General features: G+C 54.7%; 1 protein-coding gene across 2 annotated transcripts in view; it reads right to left on the bottom strand.

Moving 5' to 3' along the window:
• Kif26a (kinesin family member 26A) overlaps positions 1 to 25,094 on the bottom strand; it is a 40,147-nt gene extending 15,053 nt beyond the window's left edge. Inside the window, exons 1-4 of one of the 2 annotated variants that reach the window (XM_041633425.1) lie at positions 24,817 to 25,094; positions 22,163 to 22,405; positions 11,184 to 11,609; positions 5,232 to 5,422 (exon numbers count right to left, since the gene is read on the bottom strand). In XM_041633425.1, the coding sequence (XP_041489359.1) occupies positions 5,232 to 5,422; positions 11,184 to 11,609; positions 22,163 to 22,405; positions 24,817 to 24,954 (998 nt within the window). In that variant the 5' untranslated portion in view covers positions 24,955 to 25,094. Of the gene's footprint in view, positions 1 to 5,231; positions 5,423 to 11,183; positions 11,610 to 22,162; positions 22,406 to 22,718; positions 22,836 to 24,816 lie in introns of those variants that run through there. The other variant, XM_041633426.1, reaches the window with a different exon arrangement.
• Positions 25,095 to 27,960: the final 2,866 nt, after the last annotated feature.

Consider the following 27,960-nt stretch of genomic DNA (forward strand, 5'->3'; position numbering starts at 1 on the left):
AGCTCCGACCCAGGATGGACTAGGCTAGAATCTTCCCGGTAAGACCGGTTCTCACAGATTATTAGAGATGGGTTGATCGGGATGTGAGAATTAGCCTGTAAGTGCTAGAGCTAAAGGGCCAAGCAGTGCTTAAAAGAATACAGTGTCTGTGTAATTATTTTGGGGTATAAGCTAGCCAGGCGGGCGGCTGGGGTGTTGGGGACGCAGCCTTGCCGCCACTCCTATTACTTCATATGGCGCCCCACGTGATGGACTAAACCCACTTAAAAAACCTGAGAAGGCTTAAAAATAAGGAAAAGAGAGTTTAACACAGATTTTTGCTGTTTGTTGGTGGTGTGCTGTAGAGAGATTTCCTGATTCGGCAACAGTAGCAAAAAAAAAAAAAAAAAAAACGCTGTGTCATTTTAAAGCGCGACTTCCTGGGGCTGTGCCGCCATTGCGATCTCTGTCTGGCTCCTGCGGGAGACAGAGCTTTTGAATAGAGCATTTGGAGTAAAGTGCTATGATTTGTTTGATGGCAACTAGACTCGCTGTGTTCTCGGGTCTGCTCTGCTTGTTAGAGACAAGCATGCGCTTTCTTCTAAGAGAAGCTTCCTGACTCAGCTTTAGCTGCAAAGCCTGCAGCTCATTAAGAGGTCCTGCCACGAAACACTTAAATGGTGTTGACGAAAAGCTGAACGCATGCTTTTTGGTTTTCAGCCGTAGCAGGAAAAAAGCTGCGCCGTTTAAAAATGCCAGCTTTCTGGGCTGTCCTGCCAGGGTAAACTCTGACTGTTTGAGGCAGGAGGGCTGGCTACCGAGAGAGAGGACTTGAGTGTTGTCTGTTGTAGCTCACTTGCTGGCAGGGACCTTGAAATGCCATGCAGTTGTTGCAGTAAACATGGCTACAGCCTGTATATCCGCCATAGGCTGGAAAGCTAAGGAATGGACTGGATCTAGCTGGCAAAGCCACGCCTTTAGTCCTACTGAGATTGCTTGGTAAATTAAAGATTCATGTGGTCAGAAAAAGAGAGATATACAGTAAAGAGAGATTCAAAGACAAAGAAAATTTCTAAATGGTTTGAAGTGTGTTAAAAATATATGCAGACTAAAAGTTGAAGTTCTTAAAGTAAAAAACAAAAAAAGGAAGAGAGTTGTTGTGTGTGGTAGCACACGCCTTTAATCCCAGTGCCTAGAAGGCAGAGACAAACGGATCTCTGTGAGTTCAAGGTGTAGCAGTGTACACCTTTAATCCCGAATGCCTGGGAGGCAGAGACAGGCGGATCTCTGAGAGTTCAAAGACAGCCTGGTCTACAGAGTTACTTTAGGTCAAAGATACAGAGAACCTGTCTCAAAAAGCAAAGAGTTAAGTAAAAATAAACAAAATAGAGGTTAAAACAAAGCTGCACAAAGATGGAAAATACACAGAGAATTTTGATACTGTATGCTATTATGCTCTCTTTAAATTATTTAAATGCTGAGGAAGGAGCAACAGATGCTAAAAGATATTTGTTTATAAATGCTGCTGAACTAATCCAACATAAATATCTTGAATTTGGATCTAAGGATATGATACTTTGGAAAAGAGTTTCTTATTTTGTTTTCACAGAGGATGAGACCCTGTTCATTTCTTCTATTCCGATTTGGTATGATGGACCACGTCCTCCTGAATGGTTGCTGTGAACGCCTTCAAAAAATTGCTTCGCTCAACTGCCAACTGAGATGAAACTAGCACACAGGTTATACCATGAAAGACCAAATTAACGACGCCCCCATTCAGCAGGAAGCAGTTTGGAGAGAAATAACTGCGCCCAAATTCCCAAAAAATGTTTATAAATGTTCTTTTACATTTAAAGGGGGATATGATATAGATATGAATAATTTACATTAGTATAGATTTTGCTTTATTGATAGCGATTTAAGGTCAATTTTGTTAAATGTATATGTATTTCTGATATTGATTAAGGTATTGTGATTGTGTAGTTCATTTAAAAATGTAATGTATATAGGTAGTTAATAGATAATCATAATAGTCAAGTTTGTAGTCATGTTAGTTAGATTTTCTAGATATATAGAGATATATTTTAGATAGACATTCGTCATGTCTTTCAAAGATTACAGAATAGGACATTTAATGTTTTAATAACTGAGGACTTTTCATGACAATGAGACACTCTGCTCCTGGCAGCACCAATCTATTTCAAGAGGAAGATGGGCATCGAAGAGGCTCGTTATGGAGTTTTGATAGCCATTTGGACAAGAAACTGCTCTTGCCTGGACTATTGCATAAACTGGACACAGAGAACCCGCAGAGAGAGGACTACTAAACTTGCCTAAGGTGAGATGATCTTTCGGGGTTCCTGATTCATTTTGAAAGAGTCTGCGAGACATTCTGCAGGACACAACAGATAGTGACTGAACTGACTTTGAATTTTCCTGCTTTATGGAAATGTCTGCTGGATACCATGGGCCTGAAGGCTGAAGATGGATGCCCCAACGGTACAAAAGAACTTTGGGTGACTGTCCAGGCAGCGAGATGTCTTTGTCATTTCTAGAGTTTGAAGTTTCTTAGTTCTTGTTTACTTAGGTAATATATCTTTCTGGAGTCTTTGATGGAGTTAAGAATAGTTAGTTATAGTTTTCCTTAGTTATGATAAAGATTATTGTAACTTTTACTTGATAACTGTTTTGTTATATGTAATTTTGCTATGTTAAAGCCTTTTTTTTTTGTTTAAACCGAAAAAGGGGAAATGATGGAGGAAGGTCATTGGCTAATAAAGGAACTGCCCTGGCCCATTTTATTGGTTAGAGGATAGGTGGGAGGAGTAAACAGAACAAAATGCTGGGAGGAAGAGGAAGTGAGCGCAGAGACTCCACAGCTCTCCTCTAGGGAGCAGACGCCTGAGAGAGATGCCATGCCCCGCTCCCGGCATGAAGCTCCGACCCAGGATGGACTAGGCTAGAATCTTCCCGGTAAGACCGGTTCTCACAGATTATTAGAGATGGGTTGATCGGGATGTGAGAATTAGCCTGTAAGTGCTAGAGCTAAAGGGCCAAGCAGTGCTTAAAAGAATACAGTGTCTGTGTAATTATTTTGGGGTATAAGCTAGCCAGGCGGGCGGCTGGGGTGTTGGGGACGCAGCCTTGCCGCCACTCCTATTACTTCAGGGTACCAGAGGTAACCCATCTTTACCAAGGGCAGAAGGATCAGGGCTAATGAGAGCATCACAGAGAGGGAAGGCTGCGGGATGCAGAGCAATTAGGATGCTCAGAACATGGGTGTCAAGGTCATGGCAGCCCCCACAGAGTGCGGTCTCAAATTTCTTAACCAGGGACATACATCCACTCAGGGATTAAGCACCCAGGTCCAGCTGAGGGGAAGTCACTCTACCGCCTGGGTTCTCTGGTCCCCTTGGGACCAATGTACTTCACTGTAGACATGACTCACAGAGGTGACTGAATTAGGTTTGCGCTGGTTGTTCAGCCTGGGCAGTCCAGACTCACCCCAGGACTATGAGATTTAAGAACCTAAACTGTTGAGCCCACCCACTGAGTGCACAGCAGAGATGCACCTGGTGGACCCCTCCTCAGGCCCTGAAACCCCCTACCCTTGGCCCTCGAGGGCAGCGCTCTGATCAGGCCTCCATCCAAGGACACCTTCAAAGACTCAAGACTTAGTTAGCCCCTCTCCCATCACGCAAACCTCCCAAGGATGGGCAAGGGTCACGCTACCCATCCAGGTTCAGAGGATGAGGGTAGGAACAGCATCTACTCAAGATGAGCCAAGTGCTGTGGGGTGAGGCCAAAGTTCCACTGTCTCCTGGTGCACTCTGGGCAAGCCCCTCTCCAACGCCACAAGTGCCTCCCCTTTGTCCGCAATGCCAGGCAGTGGTCACACAGTTTCAAAACTCCCACCAGCAATCTCAGCCCTCCTGGGACACCTACCTTTAACCTGGCCCTCAACAGGTCAGGAAGCCACCGAGATTCAGGGTGACTTATAAACTGGAAGTAATGGAAGCCAGTACTGCTCCCCACCCCCACCCTCCACCCCTGCCTGGGAAAACCTGATACCAGCCCCCACCCAGGTCCACTTGCTTCTTTGTTTCTATGGAAACTTTCCAAGGTCAGGGTGCTTGCTGCTCAGGCAGAGGAGTTGAGACAAAAGGCAGTCAGCACCTGCTGCCTGCTGCTGGTCAGGGTAGCCAATGAGTCCATGGGAGAGGGACACACCACACTCTGGGTGTCAAGACCCTCCTCAGGCCCTGGGGGGCCTCAGAATCAGGGTGCTGGCCACTGCCCAGACCAGCGGCCACATAAACTCTTCTCAAGAGATCCGAACCTTTCTAAACCTCCTAACAAGTACCATGCCAGGAGAGTGCCCCAAACGCCACCAAATCCTCAAGGCAAAGATCCTTGAAGTGAGAAGTAAGCAGGACAGCTACCCGCCCCTTGTGCCCAGCCTCCCAGACACCATCCTGTCTGCTGCCAAGCAGGCTTGAAAAGGACTCGTACATGTCCCCATCTGGAAGGTCCTAGCCAGGTTCTCTGCACCTAATTGGGGTGGCGGCTGAGGCCACATCAGTCACAGAAGGACCGCAGCACGGCACAACGGCCCTCATCAGCCAGCACCAACAAGGCCCTAATCACATGCCCCGTCACGCCCCCCATCAGGCCCTGCAGTCCCCCCGGACCAGGGCTGATAAGACGCCCTCTGCACACTGCCCAGCATGATACAGACAAGCTTATCAGCGCCCTTGCGGGCTGTTAATGGGACAGTGACCCCCAGCTGGCTGCCATTACCTCTCATTATGGCGATTACATCCTGTAATCCCTGTTCCTCAGGCTGCTGGAGGAGAGAGCAGGACTCCAGCCTTCGGTCTACAGAGCCAAAGGCTCTGCCTTGGGCCAGAGCCCAAGCTGGGGAGGGAGCCTTGTTCCCACCTCCCACATTGAAGTACACCGTTCCCTTTGGTCAGACCGCCATGCTACCCCACATCCTCAAGCTAGGCATCCTGGAGGGAAGGAGTCAAGTCACAGCCCTGTCACTTCTATGCACCTGAGCTCTGAAAGGTCCCCGGGAGGCCAGCCAGGCCCTCAGCTGAGCTGCTCAGTACGATGGTTCTCACAGTCTTCCCTCTTTGACTGACTGAGCCACAGTTCTCCCAAGAATATGCCACAAGCCACCAGGGACCAAGAACTCAGGGCCTCCATTCCCCAACATACTGCGGCTCGTGTGACCCCCGAGGACATACCTTATAAAGAAAGAGGCAGCAGCAGATGGGCCCGTAGAACCCCCTGCTGAGGGGCCTGGGGCTGGAGTAACCAAGGCTGAAGTGCATGCTGCCCCTCGGCCCCACGCCTTAGACATACCATCAGGGCCTGCTGCTGGGGGGCAGTCTCGGACTGTGTCAGCCACTGCAACAGCAGCCACAGCTGCCTCAGCCTGGAAGAAGGAGAAATCCACGTGAGGAACAAGCAGGTGACAGAGGGACACTGCCCCAGGCTGAGAACTCTCACTCACCCTCATCCCACCCACACGCCTCATCCCACCCACACGCTTACAAGATCCTGCCTGTGTGACTGGAAAAAAATCACAGCCGGGAGCCTGGGACCCTGCAAGAGAGGCCTCGTCCCCAAAACAACCTACAGTGACCCATCTCCCCAGCTGAGGGTACGTGACAGGTCTGTCTCAGCCACTGAGGAAAAGGCAGACCCCACCAGGGACAGACGCTGCAGCCCTCATCAAGGCCTGCAATGACCACAGAGGTCAGGTAGACAGACCTTTGCCCTACATCCCCGGGCCATCTGGGATCACCCAGAGGTACAATTATACAAGACACCACAATAAATATTTGGCATGAGTGCTAATTGCCCCCCATGTGATAACGGATGACACGCCACTGTCTGAAATACAACTCTGGCATTTCCAACTAATTAGCTAAAATAAATTCTAGAAAGGGAGAGGCCTCGTCATGGAGCATAGATGTAATTAAACGCTCCCAAGACAGCTTCCACGTGATGTTTACCTGTCCCTTGGGCTCTGGGGGTGGAGGCGACCCAAGCCCTAGCCAAGTAGGACAGGCAGCGGGTCTCTTCCTGAAAACTCCAGGCCCCTCACCCTCCAGTATATCCTCCCACTCAGCCTGAGTCGGGAGGTCAACATCCAAACAAAATGGCCTGTACCCCAGCTGGCAGATCCTGGGATCCCCAGGCTCAGAGGGCACAGGCCTGGTCCGGGGACCTTGGGCGGAACTCAGTATTCCTAAGGTCTCTCAAAGGATGCAGTCCCTGAGTCCAGTGTGATAGCTCTGTAGAAAAAGCCACTCTGGCAGCACTAATATGGGGCAGTTACCCTCCTCACAGGAAAGGCCTCAGCTACTCAGCTCCTGAAGAACCCAGCTTCTAACACCCTCCCACCCCAAGAGAAGGAACAGACTCTTTCTCTCTGCCTATAAAAGTCCAGAGCCCAGGCCAAGTCTTCAGCCAGCTCAAGCCCAGTACCCTCTCAGTCCCCAGCGGTATCCACTACCCCTGCAAGAAGGAAAGGGCAGCCCTGGAATAACTTACCAGACACTGCGCTGGACACCTTATCGGTCACGTGACCATAGGTGTAGAGGTACATAGGACTACACTCTAAACCTGCCTCAGAACCCAGCCTGGCCAGCCCCCTTCTTCTCCAGGTCACACCGCACTTACTGTGTTTTCTACAGAGACTGGGTTGCTTAGCTGGGAGAGTGGCACAGGAAAGCATAAAAATGTTTAAGCTGCAAGGCTGAAAGCTGCGGTCTGAGCCCTTCGGAACAGAGCTGGATTTGGCTGAGGATCTACTGGGCACAGCAGCCAGAGCCCAGGGCCAGGAACCCTTGGACAGGCTGGGGGAGGAGGGGTATCCAACCCACAGCCCCCCAGTACCTACAGTTAGCTCGGCACTCTGTGATGGCAGTGCTGGGGCCCAGGGGCCGGAATGGCTGACCCACACCCCACATAGCCCTTCTACCCACTCCCATAAGCCCAGCCACCCTGGGGCATCTCCCAAGGCACCAGGGCCTTTGACCGGCTGACCCACCTGCACCGCTGGTCCTCCCCACACTGACCTGTCTCAGGAGTCCCGCATGTGACTTGGCTCCACCGTCCCACCAGCTGCCATGACACGGCTCTGTCCATCGGGACAGCCACTGCCAACTCCTGCCAGAAGCAGAGCCCGGACATGCCAAAAGAAGCCGTCCCAAAGCAAGTGCAGAGCAGCGGTGGTGTGGGCAGGAGAAGGGGACCACAACATGGGGAGGAGGTGGGCGGACGGCCAAACAGAAAGTGTGATGGAGGCACACAGCAGCAACGAAAGGAAAAGCGTGGAGAGAGGAGAGCATGAGGCCAGCACTGGCCAAGGGACAGCGAGCAGAGCCCTGACTCCACCTGTACCCACACAGAGGTGAGACATTGCAGAACCTACCTAAGTGGTCACCCAATGTCAGCCGACCTCTACAGAACACCGGGCTAGTTTAAAAAACACAGACTAGCCCACAGCAGCAGCCCTCTGGGGCCGACCTCTGCACCTGCAAGGTTCTGGCCTGTGAAGGACAGTGCCCTCTAGGACCCCCTCCCCCTATAATACCCACCAGGCGCTGAGGTACTGGAGAAGCAACCTGGAGGCGCAGGCTACACTTGAGGGAGTAGTGTCCCGCAGAGAATGTTAGATCTTTAGTGGGACCTCTCTGCGACTCCCTCCTCTGATCTCACCACCCAGAGCCTCACGGCCTGGCAACAAGGTGCAAAGTCCTACACTTTCAAGGCCCATTGTCCCCACCCCTGACACAGAAGAAGCTTCACTGGTGCTTCACATGGAAGAGGAGGCCACCCTGCCAACCCCCACTACGTGGGGGGTAAAATAAGGCCTACACAGGGTGTCAGCAACACTAGGAAGAGTCCGTGGAGGCTCAGGCCCAGCTGGAGCTCTTCCACCCTCCAAGAGCCACCCCAGGTCTCTATGAATGGCAGGCAGCAGGTGCCCTGAACAGCTCGCAGTGGCAGGCAGCAGGCACCCCCAGAACGGTGCTATGCAACCACCCCGAGTGGGGAACCCTGGCTCCTTGAGGCCTCCCTCTGATGGCAACTGAACCACCTCTATCTAACTATGGGATCAGGAGGTGAGTCCTGTCCTGCAGCTTTTGCTTCAAGAGAACAACAGGTTTCTTGACCCCCACGAGGGCTTCTGATTGCGGAACATGCCACATGGCTGGCACTGGAGAACCACACGCACAGGTGCTCCTCATCTGTTACAGAACTGGTGTCTCCACCTGACAGTCTAGGGCGGTGGTTCTCAACCTTCCTAACACGGTGACCCTTCCAGTTCCTCATGTTGTGGTGACCCCCAACCATAAAATTATTCATTATGAAGTTGCTACTTCATAACTGTAATTTTGCTACTGTTTTGAATCATGATGTAAATATCTGATATGCAGGATGGTCTTAGGAAACCCCTGTGAAACAGTCCTTCGACCCCAAACAGGTCACGACCCACAGATTGAGAACCCCTGGCCTAGAAAGACTAGTAGGAATAGTCCCCCAGGAGCTGAAGAGCAATGGCTGGATACTCCACAGGGAAAATGGTCAGGAAAGGGACCCTCTTTGATCAAGGGTTAAGGGGAGCCAGGCTCACACAGGGCTCCCTGGTGGGAGGGGAGGTTTGGAGGACATCCTTCAGCCTATAAATGTCAGTGCCTCACTGTGTACTCCAGGCTCTGTCACCCATCCATGGGGCAGGCTTATGTCACCTGCGCTGTGCCCTGAGGACAGCCTGTCATGGCTGCTCCAAACCCGAATGAGATGTGGCTATGACTTGGGTTAAAGCTGTGCAGGCCAATAGCTATGCACTGGAACTCGGGGCTGTGGGCAGCTGCACCACAGTAACACCCAAGTGGAGGGACCAGGGTAGCTCTCAGCCACAGCATCTAAAATGTTCTAGGCCTTGCCTGTGGTTTCAGGAGTCCATGAAGACACACACAGATCATAACATCCCCTCTAAGGACCAACTGTCCAGCCAGAGCCAACCACTTTCCCCAGCCTCTACTGCTGACCTCAGCCAAGGTGAAAGTGCCCATGGAACCCAGACCTGGCCCTCCACTCCTCAGACCAGTATGACAGGGGCTAGGCTGCCTTTCCCACCGGTGGGAACCCTATCAGACCGCTGACGATCTGTAACAAATTCACAATGCATCTCTCCAGATGTGTTTAATACCAGAGCACCCAGGCGGTACTTGATCATCGGCGATTGATGCCCTGCTTCAGGGGAGATTGCCTCATCTGCAGCCTAAAGTCCTATTTATGGTTCTAATAATCTCCCTATTGATTGCCGAGACTGTTCTCTAATTATAAATCCATTCCCACCTTCCCAAACACAATCAATGTGCACGTGAAATAGAGTGAGAGCCTTAAATGCCCACATTTTATGACAAGCAGGCCACAGTCAGGTTTACTTAACTAGAGGCCAATGACCCTCCCAGCTTCCTCCCCAGTCCTCATCACCACACCAAAGCATAAGGCAATGGCCAGTCAATCTGTGGGGCCACCCAAACCCTTTCCCACCAGGGTCTTAGGTCTGAGCATATCACCTGAGGCTTCCTTTGATGTCCAGCTCCATGCCACCTCCTCTAGGAATTATTTAATTCACCTGAAGAGTCAGTAGCATCTGTACCCTACACCTGGGTTCTGTTCCCCACTCCTCAGGCAGCCCAGCTGTTGGGTCAAAGCCTCAGGAAGACAGAGCAGCTGGCCTCCCTTCACTATGGTAAGATGGATAGATGGCCTCAAAAGATCAGCCCCTAAACAAACCCCAGGGACCAGCTCCAGCTTGAGGCAGAATTCTCAGCACATACCACATCCAAGAGCAAGTCTAGCCAACAAGTTTTACCTACCTCAGAGATGCCTAGAGTCAGAAAACGGGAGGAATCTTTCTTACATGGGAGCGTGTATAAACACTGCCCAGTGGCTCTGAGGTCCCTCTGCACCTAAGCAAATCTCTTTGAACTGCCACTGGACACACAGACCAAGAGAAGAGCCTACACCCCACACCAGAGACTTTGCAAACTTCCCAGGCCTGCATGGTTGGCTGTTGTTTGCCTGGAATGCATACCTGAAACTCTACCACAGAAGCACGACTCCTTGGAAAGACCCACAGATCCTCTGCAATCAAGGCTCCAGGGAGCAACTGGGGGAGAGGAGGGCTTCTCCATGTAGCCATTTACACACGCTCCACAACAGCCTGCCCCTGCCCCCTTCACCTCTCCTCCTCCTGCCTCTTCCCAAGAAGCTACCAGTACCTCATTCCTGGTAGAACTATTTCTACCTTCTTTCCCCAGAGGATCCATCCCACTATGGTCACCGCGGGAACTCAGACAAACAGTACAAAGTACACTGCCCTCCCTGGTAGGCACCGAGGGCCCTCAGACTAAGTCCTCAAGGGGCAGGTGGCTGTGCTCTCAGCATGGTGCTCCTGGAGAAGGGCTAAGTCGAGCAGGGCTCATGTAGAGGGGCTGTGCCCTTGTGGTGCCTTCCCTCCCCAAAGCCCAGAGATAACCTCTTATATTCCCAAAATCTGAGCCCCATCTTCCAGCACCCGAGGGCACCTCAAGGCTACCGGCACCACTCTCTTGACTTCCACCCTTGGATTTCTTGAACCAGGTAGAAAGCTGGGGATATGGGATGTTGGGAACACTCTAGGAAAGACGATGAGAAGCACCTGTGCAAGCAATGCCCCAGACAGCTACTCCTGGGCATGGTCTTTAGGTCTGGATTAAGGGGAGCCAGGTAGGAGGGGAGGCTTGGAGGACATCCTTCGACTTATAAAGATCAGTACCAGCAACTGTGGGCCTCACTGTGTACTCCAGGCTCTGTCATCCGTCCACGGGGCACCCCATCTATGGCCCCATCTATGGCCCCGCGGACAGCCTGCATGGCAGCTCCCCAAAGGTAAGACACTCTCTTTAAACCCAAGCCCAAATGAGCAGATGAGGGCCATCCCGGGAGACCTTGGGTTCCTCCATCAGCCTACAGCATCACAGATGATCTGAGAAGCAAGCTAGCCAAAGGGATCCCCGAGTTTCCTGGGTTTGCACTACCAACACCATGCTACACAGCACCCAGATGTGGTCAGGAGCCCAAAAGGAAGTCAGCTGGGATCCAGTAGCCCACATAGCCAGAACACTCACCAGGCAGGTCGGCGGCAAGAAGCTGTTGACCCTTGAGAGGCTCCACACACCCTCAAGGCACTGCTGGGCCTGGATGGTGACTGTGCTCAGTGCTCCACCAAGGCCTGCTGGTGCCACGGACACCTGGACGCTGGGGCCGGGTGGCCAAGCTGTTGCCTTCCTCCTGTCAGGTCCCACAGGGGGCTGCCTCCCTGTAAGGCCCACTGGTCCAGGTGGGTCCCTAGGGCTGGGAGCCACAAGGCCTCCTCGGGAAGCATCAGGGTCCTCGTGGCTGGCGGGGGTCTGTAACAGGCGCAGGGCTTCCCGAGTGAGCTGGTGGAGGTGCGTGGTGCATATGTCACAGCGGCTCTCAGAGTCAGGGCGGCACGCTGGCTGAACGCCAGGCGCTGGGAGCTTGTCAAGATGCAGGGTAGAAAGGCAAGGGTCCTGGGGACAGCAAGGAACAACAGTTAGCATCCAGGTACACAGGGAGCCCATCGCTCGAGCTCATGTGGGAGCCAGTGCAACACCATCCGTAACATTATTATGGCCCAAACTATTTCATCTGCATGAGCCCAGCGGGAAGGTAATTGTCAGAGTTAATAGGAGGTTCCCTGTGCCCCCGACAGCCAACCCACCGCCTCACCATTATTAACCATGCTGGTTCACGACTAATAAGATGCGTTTGTAGCTCCCTGACAACCAGCTTGTGGGTAAAGGCACTGGTCCAAGGCCTGGCAGGAGACTAGAGAGAAGTAGCTTCCAGGGTTCCCCTTTCCCAAGATTCTCTGGAGCAGGGGCTCAAACCCTATCCCTGTCTTTGCAGTCTCTAGCTGTCCTTGGGAATACCTAGGAGCACAAGGAAATACGGTACTACTGTGGATGGGTCACTCGGCAGTCTGCAGAGTGAGGGTGCTCATCCCTGCCCTGATAGTTGGGGACAGCATCGTTCATTGTCCTGAGCTAGGGGTGCCCAGGGATCTCAAGCAGGCTGTAAGTCAGGAGGATAAGAACCCCACCCAGAGGAGGCAATACCTCCCAGAAGAGATTTGCCACCTTCTGTAGGGGCGCTCCTCCCACAGAGAGACGGGAAGGGACTGGTCTCAGAGTGACCTCACTAGAGGCGAAACACTGTCCTGAGCCAATTCCCTTGGTCTCCTGGGCCAGCCCCAAGCATCATAGCCCCTTCAACAAATATTAGCCTGCCTACAGATGTCACCATGATGAGAGCCTGGGATCATTTCTCCGAGGTCCACTCCATCAGCTCCAGCTTGGCCTCCTTCTGCCCACTTTCAGGCAGTTCCTTACACTAAGTTGGCCACAATAGACCCCAGGCCCCCAAGGGTTTCCTTGCAAAACCTGACTCCAATACAGCTGTCACCACAGCCTCCCCAGATATACCCATTTCTCAGACGAGAGGGCTGAGGACAGCCACTCCCCCAAAGTGTCTCATTTATCCCAGAAATGCTTGTTCCTTGAGTGTGCCCAGGGGCTGGTCACCTCTGCCCACCTGTGCCTAGGAGGTTCGAAGTGCTGAAGGCTGTGGTCAAGACAGCCAATGAGTGAGAAGCAGGGGGACTATCATGACTAAGATATTTCTTCCTTGACCCCATTTCCACCCAGAGCCCACGGCAGATCAAAGAGTGACCTCTGCCAGGCCCAGCATCATGCCAGCTGCCTGACTTATGGGCGAGTCCATAAATTCTGGATGGTTTCCAGCCCCAGAAGTGCCTGGCAGACCAAGTCCCCATTAGCTGATGCCCCCGGATTTCACCAGGGAGCCTGCAGGGGCAAGAGAGGCCTCCAGAGATGAACCGAGGGTGGGGGTAGGGATGAGGTGATCCCAGCCAACGACCCAGCCCCAGGCCGAGGGTGGCCAGGCCTGTTTCCAGTCTGGCTCTCAAGCATTAATTTTCCACTCAGCAGGAGGCTGCAGAGGGAAGGAAGTGTGGCCTGTTGCAGCCATTAGCTCAGCTTGAAAGAGGCTGCCCAGCTCCAGCTTAGAATCCAGGCCCAGCTACCCTTTGTTCTGGGCCCTCTGAACAGGCCTGGAGGCCTCTGCCTGTCTCAGCCTCTGAAATGATCCCCTTTCTCCCCACAGCAGGAGACAAGAATGAAAGGTGAAGGACAGGACCGAGAGAAGAGGGTGTCCTAGCCCCCAACACAGTTTTGCAGAGAGCAGGAGGGAAGTCTGGCTGCTCAGGGGCAGAGGAGGTCCATCCCGTCACTGGGGGTGACCAGAGATGGGCCATCCTGCTCAGGTCTCCATTGCTCAGCCATGCAGTCAGCCCCAGGCATCTCAGACAAGGTACCTAGTTCCCAACAGTTGCCCTGCACCCCAGGCCTTGCTGCACAAGCCCCTAGTGGGCCAGCACGCAGCCAAGTCAGCGTTTTGGTCCCCTCACCATCCCAGCCCTTGGGGGAGAAACTGAGAGTTGGGCCCAGTTAAAAGCCAGGGCCACCTTTCCAGCCCTAATCTCATAAGAGAGTGGCAGACTGCTGGGGGACAAGCTGCTCGAACATGCTAACCTGCAGGGGTCGGTGGGAATCACAACACAGCACTGAGGTCCACAAAAAGCAGAACCACTGTGTCGTGCAGCTGGGTCATTCGGAACCACACAGCCCACTCCGGAGAGACCCAAGACCTCCTTGTTTTGGGGACTAGCTGGGAGACTAGAGGAGGCTGAACAGAGACCGGCTTTCTATAGTACAGCCAGGGCTCTGAAGAGGGGGCTCCCCGCCCCACCCCACACAAGCCTGCTGTTCCCTGCAAGGCCCTCAGACCAGACAAAGGCTTTGCAGCAGGCCACCAGATTCCCCTGCCCTGCCCCCTCAGCAGCCACCAGCAAACCCTGCTGGCTTGAACTTCCTTTAGCTGTAAGAAGCTCAGCACAGAGGGGGAGCCCAGGAGGAAATGTCAGGACCTTCTCTGCCCTGGCCAGACTTCTTTTCCCACCCACCCGAGCAGCGCACTGTGTCTGGGAGCTCAAGCCCCCAGGGTCCCTGGGCCCAGGTTCAGGATTAAATTCAGAAGTCCCAGCCCCTGGTCCTGTTACCTCTGAAACACATTGCTTTCAGACAGACAGTAATTACTCCACTGCAAAATATTACTTTTAATTTCCGCTTTATAGGCTAATTAAACAGATATTTTACTTGTGTTTGGAAAGTATTTTTCTTAATTTGATTCAATTTAGCACTGTGCACAACCCACCCATCACACGGCGGGTTTTAGGGCACCTCCCTGTTTAAAAAATGATGACTTTTCGGTTTTTATTTTGTTTCTAGGGTCTGTAAATTGCCTTAAGTAATCCTTCCATTTTCTCCTGTGAGGATGGAAGGCAGTGCCCAGGCTTCAGCACTGCCAAGCTCCGCCCAGGGGTCAGGGAAAACAGACTGAACCTTCCCCAGTCACTGGGAGACTGGAGGACCCTGCTTCCAGTTCCTGCCACAGAAACAGGGGCCTTTGCTTGCCATGTGAGACCATCCATCTCTACAAAGGGAATCCCGGCACCCATGGGAGGCCCAGTGAGAAGCCAAATAGGCTTAGAGTCCCTTTATGCCTGACACCCTGGCTCTCCCCTCCCCACACTCTCCCCTCCCCGCACTGCACTGCCACAAGAATGCGGGAGGGAGCAGACATGAGGACCCCATGACTACAGTACCTGCTACCTCAACCTCCCTTCCTTCCCAAACAAAGCATTCTGGGCTATGACCCTGTACAGCAACTGTTTCCGGAGATGACAACAGGTCCAGGAAGGGATTCCCAGTGGCTTGCTGTTGAGGACATTCCTGTGTCTCGTGCAGCCTGGCAGGGTGGTTCAGGGCTCAATTTTCCAGCCTGGAAACTGGCAGGCACACCCAGGCTGCCCTGGTCCCCACCCTCCCAGGGACCTCACCAGAGGTCTGGCTGGCTCTCCATCTTATCGACCTATAGCCCAGCCCACCCAGCACTGACCAGCACGCACCCATAGCCCCGTGCCAGGAACAGTCCAGCTGGGTGACTCAGGACAGACTCACCCATTGAGAGTCTCTCCCTCAATAGCTGTCCTGTTTTCTACGAAGAACCCCCACAGGATGCTAGAGACCTGGGGAGCACCAATCGCCTCAGCTGTGGGGACACAGCGGCTAATCAGGACCCCACCTGAAAGGGCATAAAATATACGCTTTGCCTCCACCAGACAAAGCACAAAACCCCATGCCTCAGTTTCCCCACTGGACCATGAGGCAGCCAAGCATCCCCTGAGGCTGTATTAGGTTCACACTGTCAGGTTAGGGTACATCCCCTCCTGAAGCTGGGAGAGCTGGGCCTCTGCAGACAGGTGAGCAACAAAGAAGCCAAAACTCACCAGTAACCAGCTGGAAGGGCATGTGTGCAGAATCAGGGCCCTGCCTCTCTCCAGTCTGTGGGCAGACTCCTGCAGAAGGCCACAGAGGAGCCCCCATCCATTACCCTCCCTCCAACAGAGCCCGTTTCAGAGTCCTGGATTGGGTCACAGGCATATTTCCCTTTCTATGGGCATATATCCAGCTCTCAGCAAAGAATTCTAGGGACAACCCAAACTCCAGCCATGGCCCCAGGGCCTGAGCAGCTCTGTCCATGTCACCCTGAGGAACTGCCACCTTATGGTTCCCAGCCCTATCTGCCAGTGCTGGCAGTCTCTACATGACCCTGGGCAAACCCCTCCCACAGTCTGATGCCAGGTCTCTGGCTGCCCTTGTACCACCCTACAGGTCTGACTCTTTTCTGCAGATGCCGCAGGCCTCGCGTGCCCGGAGCTGGCCTCACGTGCCCAGAGTTGGCCTCCAGGCCCTCGGCACTTTGCTCAAGAACACAGCCGGGAGGAGAACGCAGAGGAGCTCAACCAGCCTTGTGGCCTTTAGCAAGCTGTGTCCTGCTCCATCTCCTCCCTGACTACACAGGAAGAGTGACCTAGGTGCCTGCATGCCAGAAGTCTTTAGCCTGCATGCTGGTCCTGGCCTCTAGTACCAGGAGACCAGCTGGAGTGCTCTGGCCTTCCCACCCATCCAGATCTTCTCCCCAGCAGGTCTTAGGGTACCTATAGAAAAAGAGGGGTCCTGACCACATAGGAGATGCCCTATCATAGCATCAAGCCCAGCCAACCCTCCTGCCAGACAGGCCCAGCGCCCTCTCTGCCCATCCAACACTCTACAGAAGTGAAGATAGGCAGGCTAGGCACCTGGTATCATCCGGAACCCAACAGCCACCACCTGACAAAGCCCTTCCATCCACCTCTATCAGTACAGACATCCACCAAGAAAATGCCCTCCTTAGGAAAACCAAAGAAACTGAGGCACTTACCTCAGGCCACACAGCCTGAAGCTCCAACCCTAGGGTCCCCACTCCCAGGCCTCACCCCTTCCCATCTCCCGGCTGGCCACCTTTTAAGGGACCCCCACCTCTGCCTCATGCCTATCAGATTTCTGGGTCTGGGATCAAAAAGCAAGAGTCAGACCTCTCTGTACGTTTCCTCCTGTGGAGGTAGGCGTGGGGACAAAGGAGAGGCAGACAAAGAAAGACAGGCCTTAGGGTTACACTAAGAACAAAAACAGAGTTGGCTTCAGGACAGTCTCTGGGGTTCCAACAGGAAGGAATTCATGGCCTCCGGGAGGCAGAGCTGGGCTGGGGCCACGAGCTGGAGCAACAGGATGGAGAGGAGCCTACCCAGCAGTCCAAGCCCCTGACATAAGATCTAGCGTGGCACGCTCCACCCAGGAAACAGGAAGCAGCTCGGGCTGACCCTGTGGCCGGAGTCAGAGGTCAAAGCAAGCATTCTGTAGAAGCATCCATCTAAATCCAGACCCAGTCAGCACCAGGCCTGGCCCTGGGCCACACACGACTATAAATTTGCTAACAGTGACCTGTGAAGCCCGCCCATGCCCTCTCCCAGCAGGATGCCACCACAGGGCAGGAACAAGACTAGGCTGGGGGCCTCTCACCGGGCACCAGATGCCTAACAACCAGCCTTCGGCCTCCTGACCACAGAGGTATCCAGAAGGATAAGGTGCATTCATCTGCACTACAATGAGACCCTGCAAGGGTCCCAAACCACAAGGAACAATGGTGACTCCAATTTGGGCCCTGTAGGAGCAGATGAAAAACTACGGCCTCTGGTTCCTGCCGCAGGCTCCCCTTGCCCACTGCTTACTCCAGCAGAAAAGGAGAGACTAAACTCAGCAGCAGGGCAGAGAGACCAGACCACCCACCTGGCTGCCAGCAGGAGCCCACGGGGCCAGGCCAGTCATGCCCACTTGCCCAGCACTGCTCAAGTTTCCCATTCCATCAACCAAATAAATGGTGAAGTTATTAAATAACTTTAATTATTTAAATAACGCCAAGGCATGCTCCGGGTTGAGGTCCCACTTACTCCAGGCCTTAGCACAAAGACCGTGTGGTAGCTTCCAGGAGCTACACAACGTAAACTAAAAACAAAATGATGTGACTAAGATAGAGTCCGAAGTGACTACACAGGAACGACCACTCTCCTTAAGAGAACAGTCCCATGAGGTTGGTTGTCTGGAGTGGAACAGCTATCGTGAGCTTCCTGACAGGCTGAAGTGAAGGAGAGCTAGGCCTTCACTGCTGTTTAAGACAGGAACCAGCTCCCCTGACTTCTGCTTACAAGGTACTTTCAGGACACCAGAGGGAAGTTTCGGAAAACCCTACCTACTCCAAACCATTGCAAGGCCCTTCAGTTTGCCAGAGCCACCACTCAAAGAGCAGGGGAGTCCGACATAACCCCTCTGACCTCACATTACTCAGCTCAGGAGAGGGGAGTGAGGACATGGATTACTCAGCTCTTGTTTGTTAGCTCTATGTATGAAAGACACACACACACACCTCTTTAGACATGAAGCTTCTACTGGACCCCAGACGTGCACAACAACCATTCCAATGCTGCCCCAACAGAAGTTCTGAGGACAAAGAATCCCACTCTTAAGCCTAAGTCCTTCCCCAAGTGCTACCTCCACTCCATGCATGGAACAACAGGCAGCAAAACAGGCAGGGTGGACCCTGTAATAGACCTATGCGTTGCCCCACCCTGAATGAACAGACACACGAGAGGAACTGCAGAGGTTGGAGGGGAATGCTGGCATTACCAGGATCCTCCTGGTCCCAGATGAACCCTAGAGTAGCCTGGATCTCTGAGCACCTATGGTCAGGGCCTGGAGTAGACACCTCCCTGCTGAGTCACCTCATCCCCTGCCAGCCAGCCCCAGGGAGCACCAGCCCCTCTCACACCTCCCCTAGCAGACACCTGGGCTCAGCTGGGAACCAGTGCTGACGCCAGGGCCCCACCCTGAATGGCCCCAGGCACCTACCTGGCCTGGCTCCAAACATCAAAGATGGCAGCCCATAGGAGTGGGGGAAAACGCTAGCTATCCCAAGGAACAGCTTCCGAATCAGAGGAACCAGCCTCAGTCCTAGACCACTCAGGGCCACAAACTGTTGTGAGGGAGCATGGTCTTACCTCCCCACAAGTTCCAATGCCATCAGAGCTAGGAGCTGTGCAGCCAAAGCATGCGTGCCCCTGCAGACCCCCCTCCCCTCAGCCCAAGTAGAAGGTGATACAGTGAGAAAGGACCAAGGCACACCACAGTGTCATGATGGAGTGAGCACATACCACGGCACTGAGGCCAAGCCACAGGGAGGGCAGGAAGGTACCAGAGCCTGACCCTCAAGGGCTGGTTCCCATGGGTGTGGAGGCTCCAGAACCAAGACAATGCGATCTGGGCTGGATGGGAATGGGAGGAACAGGCACCAAGAGAGCCAGCCTTTGGCAGCCTTGCTCACTGCTCCAGTGATGCAGCCACAGGCCGCAGCAAAGGAACAAGGGCCTCAGGAGGCAATGGGATGGAACTCTGGCTGGATGAACGGGAGGCCTGCTAGACCTAAATGAGAGTCAATCATTTTCCCGTTGGGGAATCATTAATTCAGCTCCAGTATTGACAGTCTGAAAGAATGTCACTAGCCCAGGAAGCATCACCACCTCGGAACAACCCTCTCTAAGCAACAGCAAGACATCCTTTATCGGGGACAAGGACCATCCTCCTCTGGGGGTGTGGGAAGGCATCACCCAGGGACATATAGACAGAACGCAGCCCAGCAGCCCTCAGGGTGACCACCCATGAGGTATGAGAGGAAAAGTCTGGCCACTCAGTTGTTTAATAAGCATTTCCATGCGACTGAGACCTCTTCATTAACACAGCGGAGCTACTGCGTGAGGGTGGCACCCCAGACTGGGATAGAGATGAGGGGTGGCACCCCGGACTGGGGTAGAGAGGAAGGAAAGAAATCATCTGCTGGAACTTTGTGGCCACTTCACTGCAGCAGATGTAGACACAGAAAGATGGGGCTGGGGAACCTGGGCTTTGGCTCTCAGGGGGAAGGCACTGTGCTCCGAGTCCCAAACAGGCCGCACAGGCAGGAGTACCTGAAAGGGACCACAGCAGCGTGATGGCAGGGCATCTGGGCTTCCAAAATCTGGGTTCCAACTGCAGCACCCAACGGCCATGACTACCCAAAGACCCACAGTGAAGATGACTGTGGAGCCCACCTCAGAGCCAGAGCTCACCCCATACTGTTATACGCACCTAAGAGGTGGGCTGGAAGGTAACGGGGACAAGCCTTTCTTAGTCACAGCATGGCTAGGGAGCAATGCTACCAGGCTGCCCCCACGGCCCCACAGTTCCCTTAATACTGAGAATAGACAGAGACCCAAGCCAAGGACTCTGAGGGTCCTTGGGCCCTCAATCTCCAACCAGCAGTGAGAGCCTAGCAGGCCTTCTGCCTGCTCTAAGAACCACAGAGATAGATGTGAGATTCCGGCAGCCTCCTCTATAAGCTGTAAAGTGCTGTCCTCTCGGGAGAGCTCCTTTCCCCATGGTCAAAATTAAGAAGTAGACCCCTCAGAGGATCCTAACTCTCCACCCTAAATTCTCAACATCATCTTGACCTTGGCGCATAGAGATACTGGAGCTCACCCACAGGTGAAGATCAAAGGTCCCCCATCCGCCCTTCAGTGGGCTAACTCCCACCTCAAAACAGACCGTGTGTGCGTGTGGGTATATGGGTATGTGTGCGCGTGTCTGTGTGTATGTGGTCTGAGTATGTGGTGTGTGTGTGTGTGTGGTGTATATGTGTGTGCAGTGTGTGTGTGTGGTGTCTATGTGTGTGTGTGTCTGTGTGTGGGGTGCGTGTATGTGTGGTGTATATGTGTGTGCATGTCTGTGTGTATGGTGTGTGTGTGTGGTGTATATGTGTGTGCGTGTCTGTGTCTGTGTGGTGTATATGTGTGTGCAGTGTGTGTGTGGTGTATATATGTCTGCAGTGTGTGTGTGGTCTGTGTATGTGGTGTGTGTGTTTGTGTGTGGTGTACATGTGTGTGTATGTGTGTGGTGTATAAGTGTGTGCATGTCTGTGTGTGTGGTCTGTGTATGTGGTGTGTGTGTGTGCACACAGTGGTTAACAGAGGGCTATGGTTGCAGCTCCCTGCTGAGAAGGGCTCGCCACACACTGGTAACACAACAATGGCACCTATTGAAATACTGGGCCACAAGTCCAACCTGTGCCCCAGGGTTTTCAATTATCTCTGGAGAGAAATGGATGGCAGAGCCTTCCTGTGTTGGGCACAGAACTCCACAGGTTAGATAGCATTCCCAGAATAGATAGAGGGCACCCTGTGCGACAAGAGGAAACACATAGTCAGAGATGAGGGGCTCAAAGCCACACAAAGCCCGGCAGGGCCCTGGCCAGCCCACCAGGCCCAAGTCAGGACAAGTGAGCCTCTGCTGAGTGTGGAGCAGCCTGCATCAAAGGCCCCACTCAGCTTGGAGAGGGACAGCGGGGTCTACAGCAAGAGCCCACAGCCCTCCATCGATGGCTCTCCGCTCTACCAGTTCACTTCCGTGGCTGCAGCTTTCTTTACTAGGCCCACCCACCAGTAAGCAGCCAGCCGGCTGGGGGACCTAGGCTGCACACAGCCAAGGCTGCGAGCTGGAGCTAAGAACCAGGCTGTCTGGGTAGAGAGTATGGCAGAGGCTGGCCGCCATTGACAAAAGCCACACAACACCCGTGGTCGGCACACTCCAAACAGGCTCACAGATCCAGCCCCCACCCTAGGATATGTTCCTGTTCTTTACAGATGCCTGGAGGGACGGGGGAGGTGCCCAGAACAGACACACCTGAAGGCATCCACCACATCTGCCCTAGCCCAAAGGGCACTCTGGGTCTCACCCTAAGCACAGCACTGCTTGGAGGACTGTATTTGGACTGGACGGGGATTTCAGGCACTTCCCAGGGCCTCCTTCACAGAGGCTGAAGGTCAGGAGTGGCTTCCTGTGGAGACCCCCACACCCTTGCCTTACACACTTCCAGGGACCATTGTTCCCTGGAACAATGCTCCAGCTCTTTACATGCCTGGCAAGAAGAGGGGCCTGGCCAGAAAGCCCAGTAGACTCCTCTCCCATCGACCAGCACTTGCCAGTCAGGCCGAAGCCTGGCAAACCCAGAGGCTCAGTAGTCACTACCCACATGAAAGGCCTAGGCCAAGAAGCAGATATCCAGGGCAGGACACAGGCCCACGACAGACCCTAGGTAACTGTGGGTGCCCCACAGTTGCAGAAAGAGGCCCACTCTCTCCTTTAATGCCTTCTGTATACAGGCATGTCAATGCCCAGGTGCCCAAACTGCCACACCATGCCAAGCCCTGCTCTGAGTGAAGTCCGTCTCCCCCTTCTCTACTCCTCTCAAACAGTATGGCTCCAGATACAGGACATCTGTAGCTAGGAAAGAAATCTACCCAACCCTCTCTGACATGCAGCAGGGTGGGTTACACCCTACATCCACTCTTGCAGACAGGGAAGCTGGGTAAGACAAGTGGGCTCATGTTGAACCCGCCACGCTCCAAGCTCCAGCCCCAAACTCTACCTTATTCCAGCTCTGCTTTGTCTGAAACATGGCCTGAAGGAGAGTCACTTACCCGAAGGGGAGTCCCGGGGCCACTGACCAACTTCCATGCCTGTCGTTTGAGCTCCACGAGCTTCGTGTGACAGTGGCGGCACCAACCGCCTCCACCAGCTGAGTGGCCCTGCTCTGCGCTGGCCCCAGCGCCCTCCGGAGCAGGGCGGCTGCTGCATGGGTCTTGGTCGAGCCCGGCGGGCAACCTCTTGCGCGGTGATACCTCAAGCGGCTGGGGCTCACGAGCCAGGCCACACTCAGCTACCTGCGGGGAGTGCGGGAGAAGGAACAGTAAACCCAAGCCTTCGGGAGGCGCTACTGCAGTACTCCACGCGGCCGACTCCAGACCTCTCACGACCCTAAAGCCACGCTCTCACAAAAGTTAGAGCCCTGGGTGCAACGCCAGAGGTCCCTGGCGAAGAAGCCCCAGCAAGACGCTCAGGGGTCCCCCGCAGCGCTTCGCTCCAGGCCCCACCCCTAGAGGGCGCCGCGCATCCCTCGAGCATCCTTGTTGTCCCGGGCTCTGAACCCGGTGCCCGCCGGGCCCTTCCGCCCGTTCCTTGCCCAGTCTTGCATACCGCGGGCTGCACCGCACACAAGGAAGCTCCGCGGCCGACCATGGCCCAGACGCAGGAAAGGATGCGTTGGTTCTCGGGGCGCCGTGGCTACGTGATCCGCCCCGGGGGCACCCCCATGGCCCGGCCTCCTGCTCTGAAGTTGGTTGAGCAAGCGACTGGTAAGAGAGAGCGGTGTGGCGGCGGCAGGCTTGCTCCGGGACAGGCTGGGCGGGGGCGGGGGCGGGGGCGGGCCAAGGCCCGTAGAGGGAGGGAAGGGGGCGGGACACCAGAGCACCGCCCCCACCCCGAGTAGAGTCAGGTGGGCGGTGGTCCTGCTCCTCCTTGCGGCCCCGCCCACTGCTAGGACCCCAACCTGTTAGGTGAGTACGTACGGGGGGCGGGGGGAAGAACGGGGGTGCTGCCGAGACACTAGTTACGCGCACGTATGCGCTTCTGTCCCTCCTGAGCGACGATAGAGTCTGCGCGCCTCCTGGGAAGCACCTAACCTCATCACTTTGCGAGCGGGGAAACTGAAGCTTTTGCCCAGGGTCGCATAGCAGGGAAGGGGGGTGGGTTGGTGAGTAATGGAAGGAGCGGGATCCCAGCTTCCCCAGCACACCCAGTGTGGCTGGCTATCCTTTGGCTCCAACTGTCTCAGTGGGTGAGGGTCAAGAAGTGCAGTGTGCCGCTAGGAGCTGTCTGGAAGTATCTTGGCTGCCGCGTGTGCGCCTGAAAGTGGATTGCTCGCTGTGCCGCCTGGGAAGTGGGAGGAAGCGGTGCGGCTGGCTCTGGGGGTGTGCTGGACCTGTTGTTAGTAGGCCTGGCAGATGGGAAGTTAGCTCCGGAATTAATTGCCTGTTTGTCTCCGACCCGGAGGTCTCCCCCACTTCCCCAGCGACCAGTTGCTCTCGCTCAAGTCAGACCCCAAATGTCACCGCCATCTGAGGTCGCAGGGGGCTCAGTCCCCAGCTCCGGATCAGCCCGAAACCCCCAGATAGGAGCTAGATGAGAGCTGCGGCGGGGCTCCCCATGACACAAGCGCCACCTACTGGCCATTGCGCGCACAGGATTTGAAGGCGCAGAGACACAGGATGCCACGCGTTCTGAACGTAGAGCTTTTCGCTTTAGGCCGAGACCTAGGACAGCGAGCCAGGATGATTCAAGAGAAGAAAGACCTGGCCGGACACTCCCAGAGCAGTTAGACCCTCACACCGTATAGGGTCTTTCAAGTACCCTCCTTTCCGTTTAACTCCCCTTCCCCACCCACCCCCACCCTGCTTACTTAGCCCTCCACTCCTACGCCCTGTTGGCCAAAAGTGGGATGAATGATCCGGTTTTCCAGGTCATCTATGACTTAAAAGAGTCTATAAACACGACGGGAGCCATAAATAAACTGGGAATGGGCTCCCCACTTTCTGCAACCCCCAAGCCTCCAGGCCTTTTACTTCCTCTTCTCAGCTTTGCAAAGGCGTCCGCCCACCCTGGGTTCTGGGTAGCTTCAAGCATCACCCTCCCCAACCCGTCCTTGCAAACCCTGTAAACAGCGTCACCCCGCCCCTCTACAGCACTGAGACAAACAACCGCGACTCAGGAGGTTCGCACATCTATATCGACCCCCCTCTCCGCCCGCTTTCCCCCCCCCCCCTCACGTGCACACGCAGAAGCATCACCGAGAAACCGGGCCCTGCGCTCGTGATGGGCCACACCCGCAACTTCACTTCCCTGCACCGGCGCGGCTCTCCGGGAAGCATACTCTATCTACACCCGAGTTCCCAGGGGACACAAAACACAGCCCCGCAAGACTCTGGGGTGCACCAAGCAACTGAAATCATCACAGAAACTCAGATCACCTCCGCCCTAGCCTTTTCCTGCCCATCCTTGCAAGGTGAGAACCGGGATCTCTGCGCTAAGCTCTCCTCCCTGGGTGACCGCTGCTCAAGGCTTTGGTCCCAGCGCAGCCTGGACTAGAGAGGAAGAATCAAGCAGCACCAACCCAGGAAAGTGCAGTCTCCATGCGACGTGCCAGACTCCGCCCGGGACCTGCCGCGTTTTCTCCGTGCTGCGCAGCAAAGTCGCGGGACAGCGTCACCGCTGCTAGCCGGGCCCCGCCAGTCCTCACCTTGCCTCGCCTCCGCAGGAGGTGACTGGTGAAACCCAGGATGATGTCCGAGTCCAGGCAGAGCGCCCCCATCTCCAGCAGGCTTGGAACCTTGCGGGGCGCGCCTCGGGGCGGCTCGGGGGACCCCGGCAGCGCCATGGAGGAGTGGACCGTAGGCAGCGGCCCCGCGCGTCTCCCGCTGCCGCCGCAGCCACCCCGCCCGCGCGCTCCCTGGCCGCGCGCCCGCCGTCGCCGAGTCCCGCACGGCGCAGGCAGCCCACCAAGCCCCCAGTCCTCGGCGGCCCGCGCCCCCCAACCCTGCGCTTGCTCCGCGCCGCGCGCTCGCGCGCTCCAGCCCCGCCCGCCCGCCCGCGCCGACAGCGCCCCCTCAGCCCGGGCGGCGAGCCGGACACGCGGACCCGTGTGGGTAGTGGTGTGTATCGGAGAACGGGTGACCAAGTGCCCGCCAGGTCCGCACCTAACCGCCTTCCGTGCCCCAAGACTCCAGAACCTTATCAGGTGGGCCCTGGCCCCAGACAGGCCTACTGCCACCAAGTTGGGCTCTTGGAAACCTCTGCAGATAAGGGGCTTCTTTCCAGCTTCACTCTGTTCCGTCCTAGGCGTCTTGGGGTCCGAGCCTCAGAAAACATCCAGGCAGATGACCTTGTGCTCCCCACCCTGCCCATGTTCCAAGGCACCCATGCCTCGGATGGCGCTTAGGAACTCTACCCCCTCCGAAGCCTTGGCCAGGGATTGGATCACGACGTCTGGGCAGGGAGTCAGTCATGGGGAGAGGAAGGGTTGCCTAAATAACATAGATCCCCGGGGACGATCTTTAGAGGTAGAGGGTGTAAGAAACAAGAGGCACAGGAACTTGAAACAGGACCTGAAAGGACACCAGGTACGGGAAGGAAATGTCTTCAGAAGCCCTGCTAAGCGACTGAGGTCCCCTGCCCCCTCCACACTTCACTAGGGAGAACCTTGGAATCTCTCCATCCCCATTCCTCAAGGTGGAGACCTTCCGGCTCTGGGGTGCCTCGCTAGACTCCCCCCTGTGGCAGCAGGAGAACAATGTCTCAGCTTGACAAGCCAACACACTAGTCTGAACACCTTAAGCAAGCCCGTAAAGACAGCCGCCCGGTGCCTTCTAAACAGGAAAGAAATAAGAGCTTTGGGCCTTTCTACCCCAACAGCCACCCTTAGTCTGGAGCAGATATCAGGGCAAGCCGGAAAGAGAATGGAGGCCCTCTTGTCAGCTCCAATTTGGGGGGCCCAAGCTATAACAGGACATCAGGCTTCCTCCCCCCCTCCCCGGGGGCGGGCAGGGGACGCAGCCTCTCCCAACTCCCTCACCCCATTCCCTCCAAGCCCCTGAACCATGGGGAGGGGGCCATCCACCATCCCTGTGGATTGATTAAAGTCATTGTAAGGATTTTTTAACATTTAATTTACCAGGTCGAGGCCTGGGCAGAGCTGTCCCCAGGGAAATCTAGGCCAAGGGAACTAAACAGGAAAAAAAAAAAAAAACTCCTGCAATTGAGTGAAGCCTCCACAGCTCCACAGGATTAATTGGCAGAGCCCAGCTTCCAATCAGGCCACACACAAGATATTTCAGGAAGGCTGCAGTGGTCCGATTCCTGCAATGAACATGTGGGGCTCTGGGCCCCCAACCTCCTGGTGGTGCCTCCTTTGCTGGAAGGCACTGACATAGCGCAGACCAGTACCTCCCCCACCACCCATCAGACCTTTAAGAGAAAAGGCACCTGCTGGCATAGGTCAAGTTAGGCAGGCATCTAGACCAGCTCCCAGAGTGGGTACTAGAAAATACAGTCCAGGCAGAACATGCAGCATGGCCAGTCCAAGCAGCTCATCCCCAAGGGCAGTGGATAGACCTCAGGTGGGAACAGGTGGCTCTTGGTGTGATGGCTTAGGTGCAGGATGGCACAGCAATGACAATGTGGCCTCAGCTCTACACCTAGAGCAGTCCGTGCTGAATCTTCAGCACAGAGACAGAAGAAATGGAGACATTGCCTCTTGGAGGCCATGGAAGGGCTTTTGCTTCATTTGATACCATTGCGTGAATGGTTGGGTTTTGTTTTGTTTGTTTTCAAGACAGGTTCACTGTGTAGCCCTGGCTGCCGTGAAGCTCACTATGTAAACCAGGCTGGCCTTGAACTCAGCAGAGATCTGCCTGTCTCTGCCTCCCAAGTGCTGAGGTTAAAAGCATGTGCCTCCATGCCCAGACAACTTTTATGGGTTGTTTTGATCTGGAAAAGATTGGGTGATCCAAACTGGTAGCAATTAAGGGGGCTGAGGTTCACGACCCTCAGCACCAACGGATTCTTAGCATGGGGAGAGTCTTTCCCTGTTTCCGGGGTGCTCGATAGCCTCCCTCATTCTGCATACTTGGTTGCTCACTGGGCTCCCTGCTTTCCCATCCTAAGACCAGAGAGTTTGCTCTTCCTGGGCAGAGGAAGGGTCAGTACTTCAGGAGGGCAGCCGAGAAGACAACCGTGTTCATAGGGATATGTCCTTAGCTCAGGGGTGGACTTCCTCAGCCCTAAGGCTGCCACAGCCACAGGGATAGTAGGTAGGGATCACCTTCAGGTGGTGCTCTGAAAGCTGGGAGAGTGAATTGGTTCGTTTTTTCCTTTACTCTATCCCCACATTGGAATGCCAAAATGTTGTTTGTTGTTTTTTTACTCTTTACTTTTTGGGCTTTTAGGGGCAGGAACTGCCACCCAACTCCCAAATAAAACACATCAAGTCTTATTATTACTTATAAATGCCCAGCCTTAGCTTGACTTGTTGCCAACTAGTTTTTCTTAACTTATCCCATCTCCCTTTTACCTCTGGGCTTTTTCCTTTTCTTACTTCTGCATATCTTTCACTATTACTCTGTGACTGGCTGGGTGGCCGGGTGGCCGGGCGGTTGGGCGGTTGGGCAGCCGGGCGGCCGGGTGGCTGGGTGGCTGGGTGGCTGGGTGGCCGGGTGGCTGGCCCCTTACATCCTCCTCTCCTTGTTCTCTCATTCGCCCTTTTTCTTCCCAGATTTCTCCTTCTATTTATCCTCTCTGCCTACAATCCCTGTGTGCCTATCCTTTCTCCTGCCTCACTATTGGCCACTCAGCTCTTTATTAGAACATCAGGTGTTTTAGACAGGCA

This window comes from Microtus oregoni, unplaced genomic scaffold (assembly GCF_018167655.1).
Source record: "Microtus oregoni isolate MIOR12 unplaced genomic scaffold, Mior012 000043F_ref0000047, whole genome shotgun sequence".
NCBI classification, from domain to species: Eukaryota; Metazoa; Chordata; class Mammalia; order Rodentia; family Cricetidae; genus Microtus; species Microtus oregoni.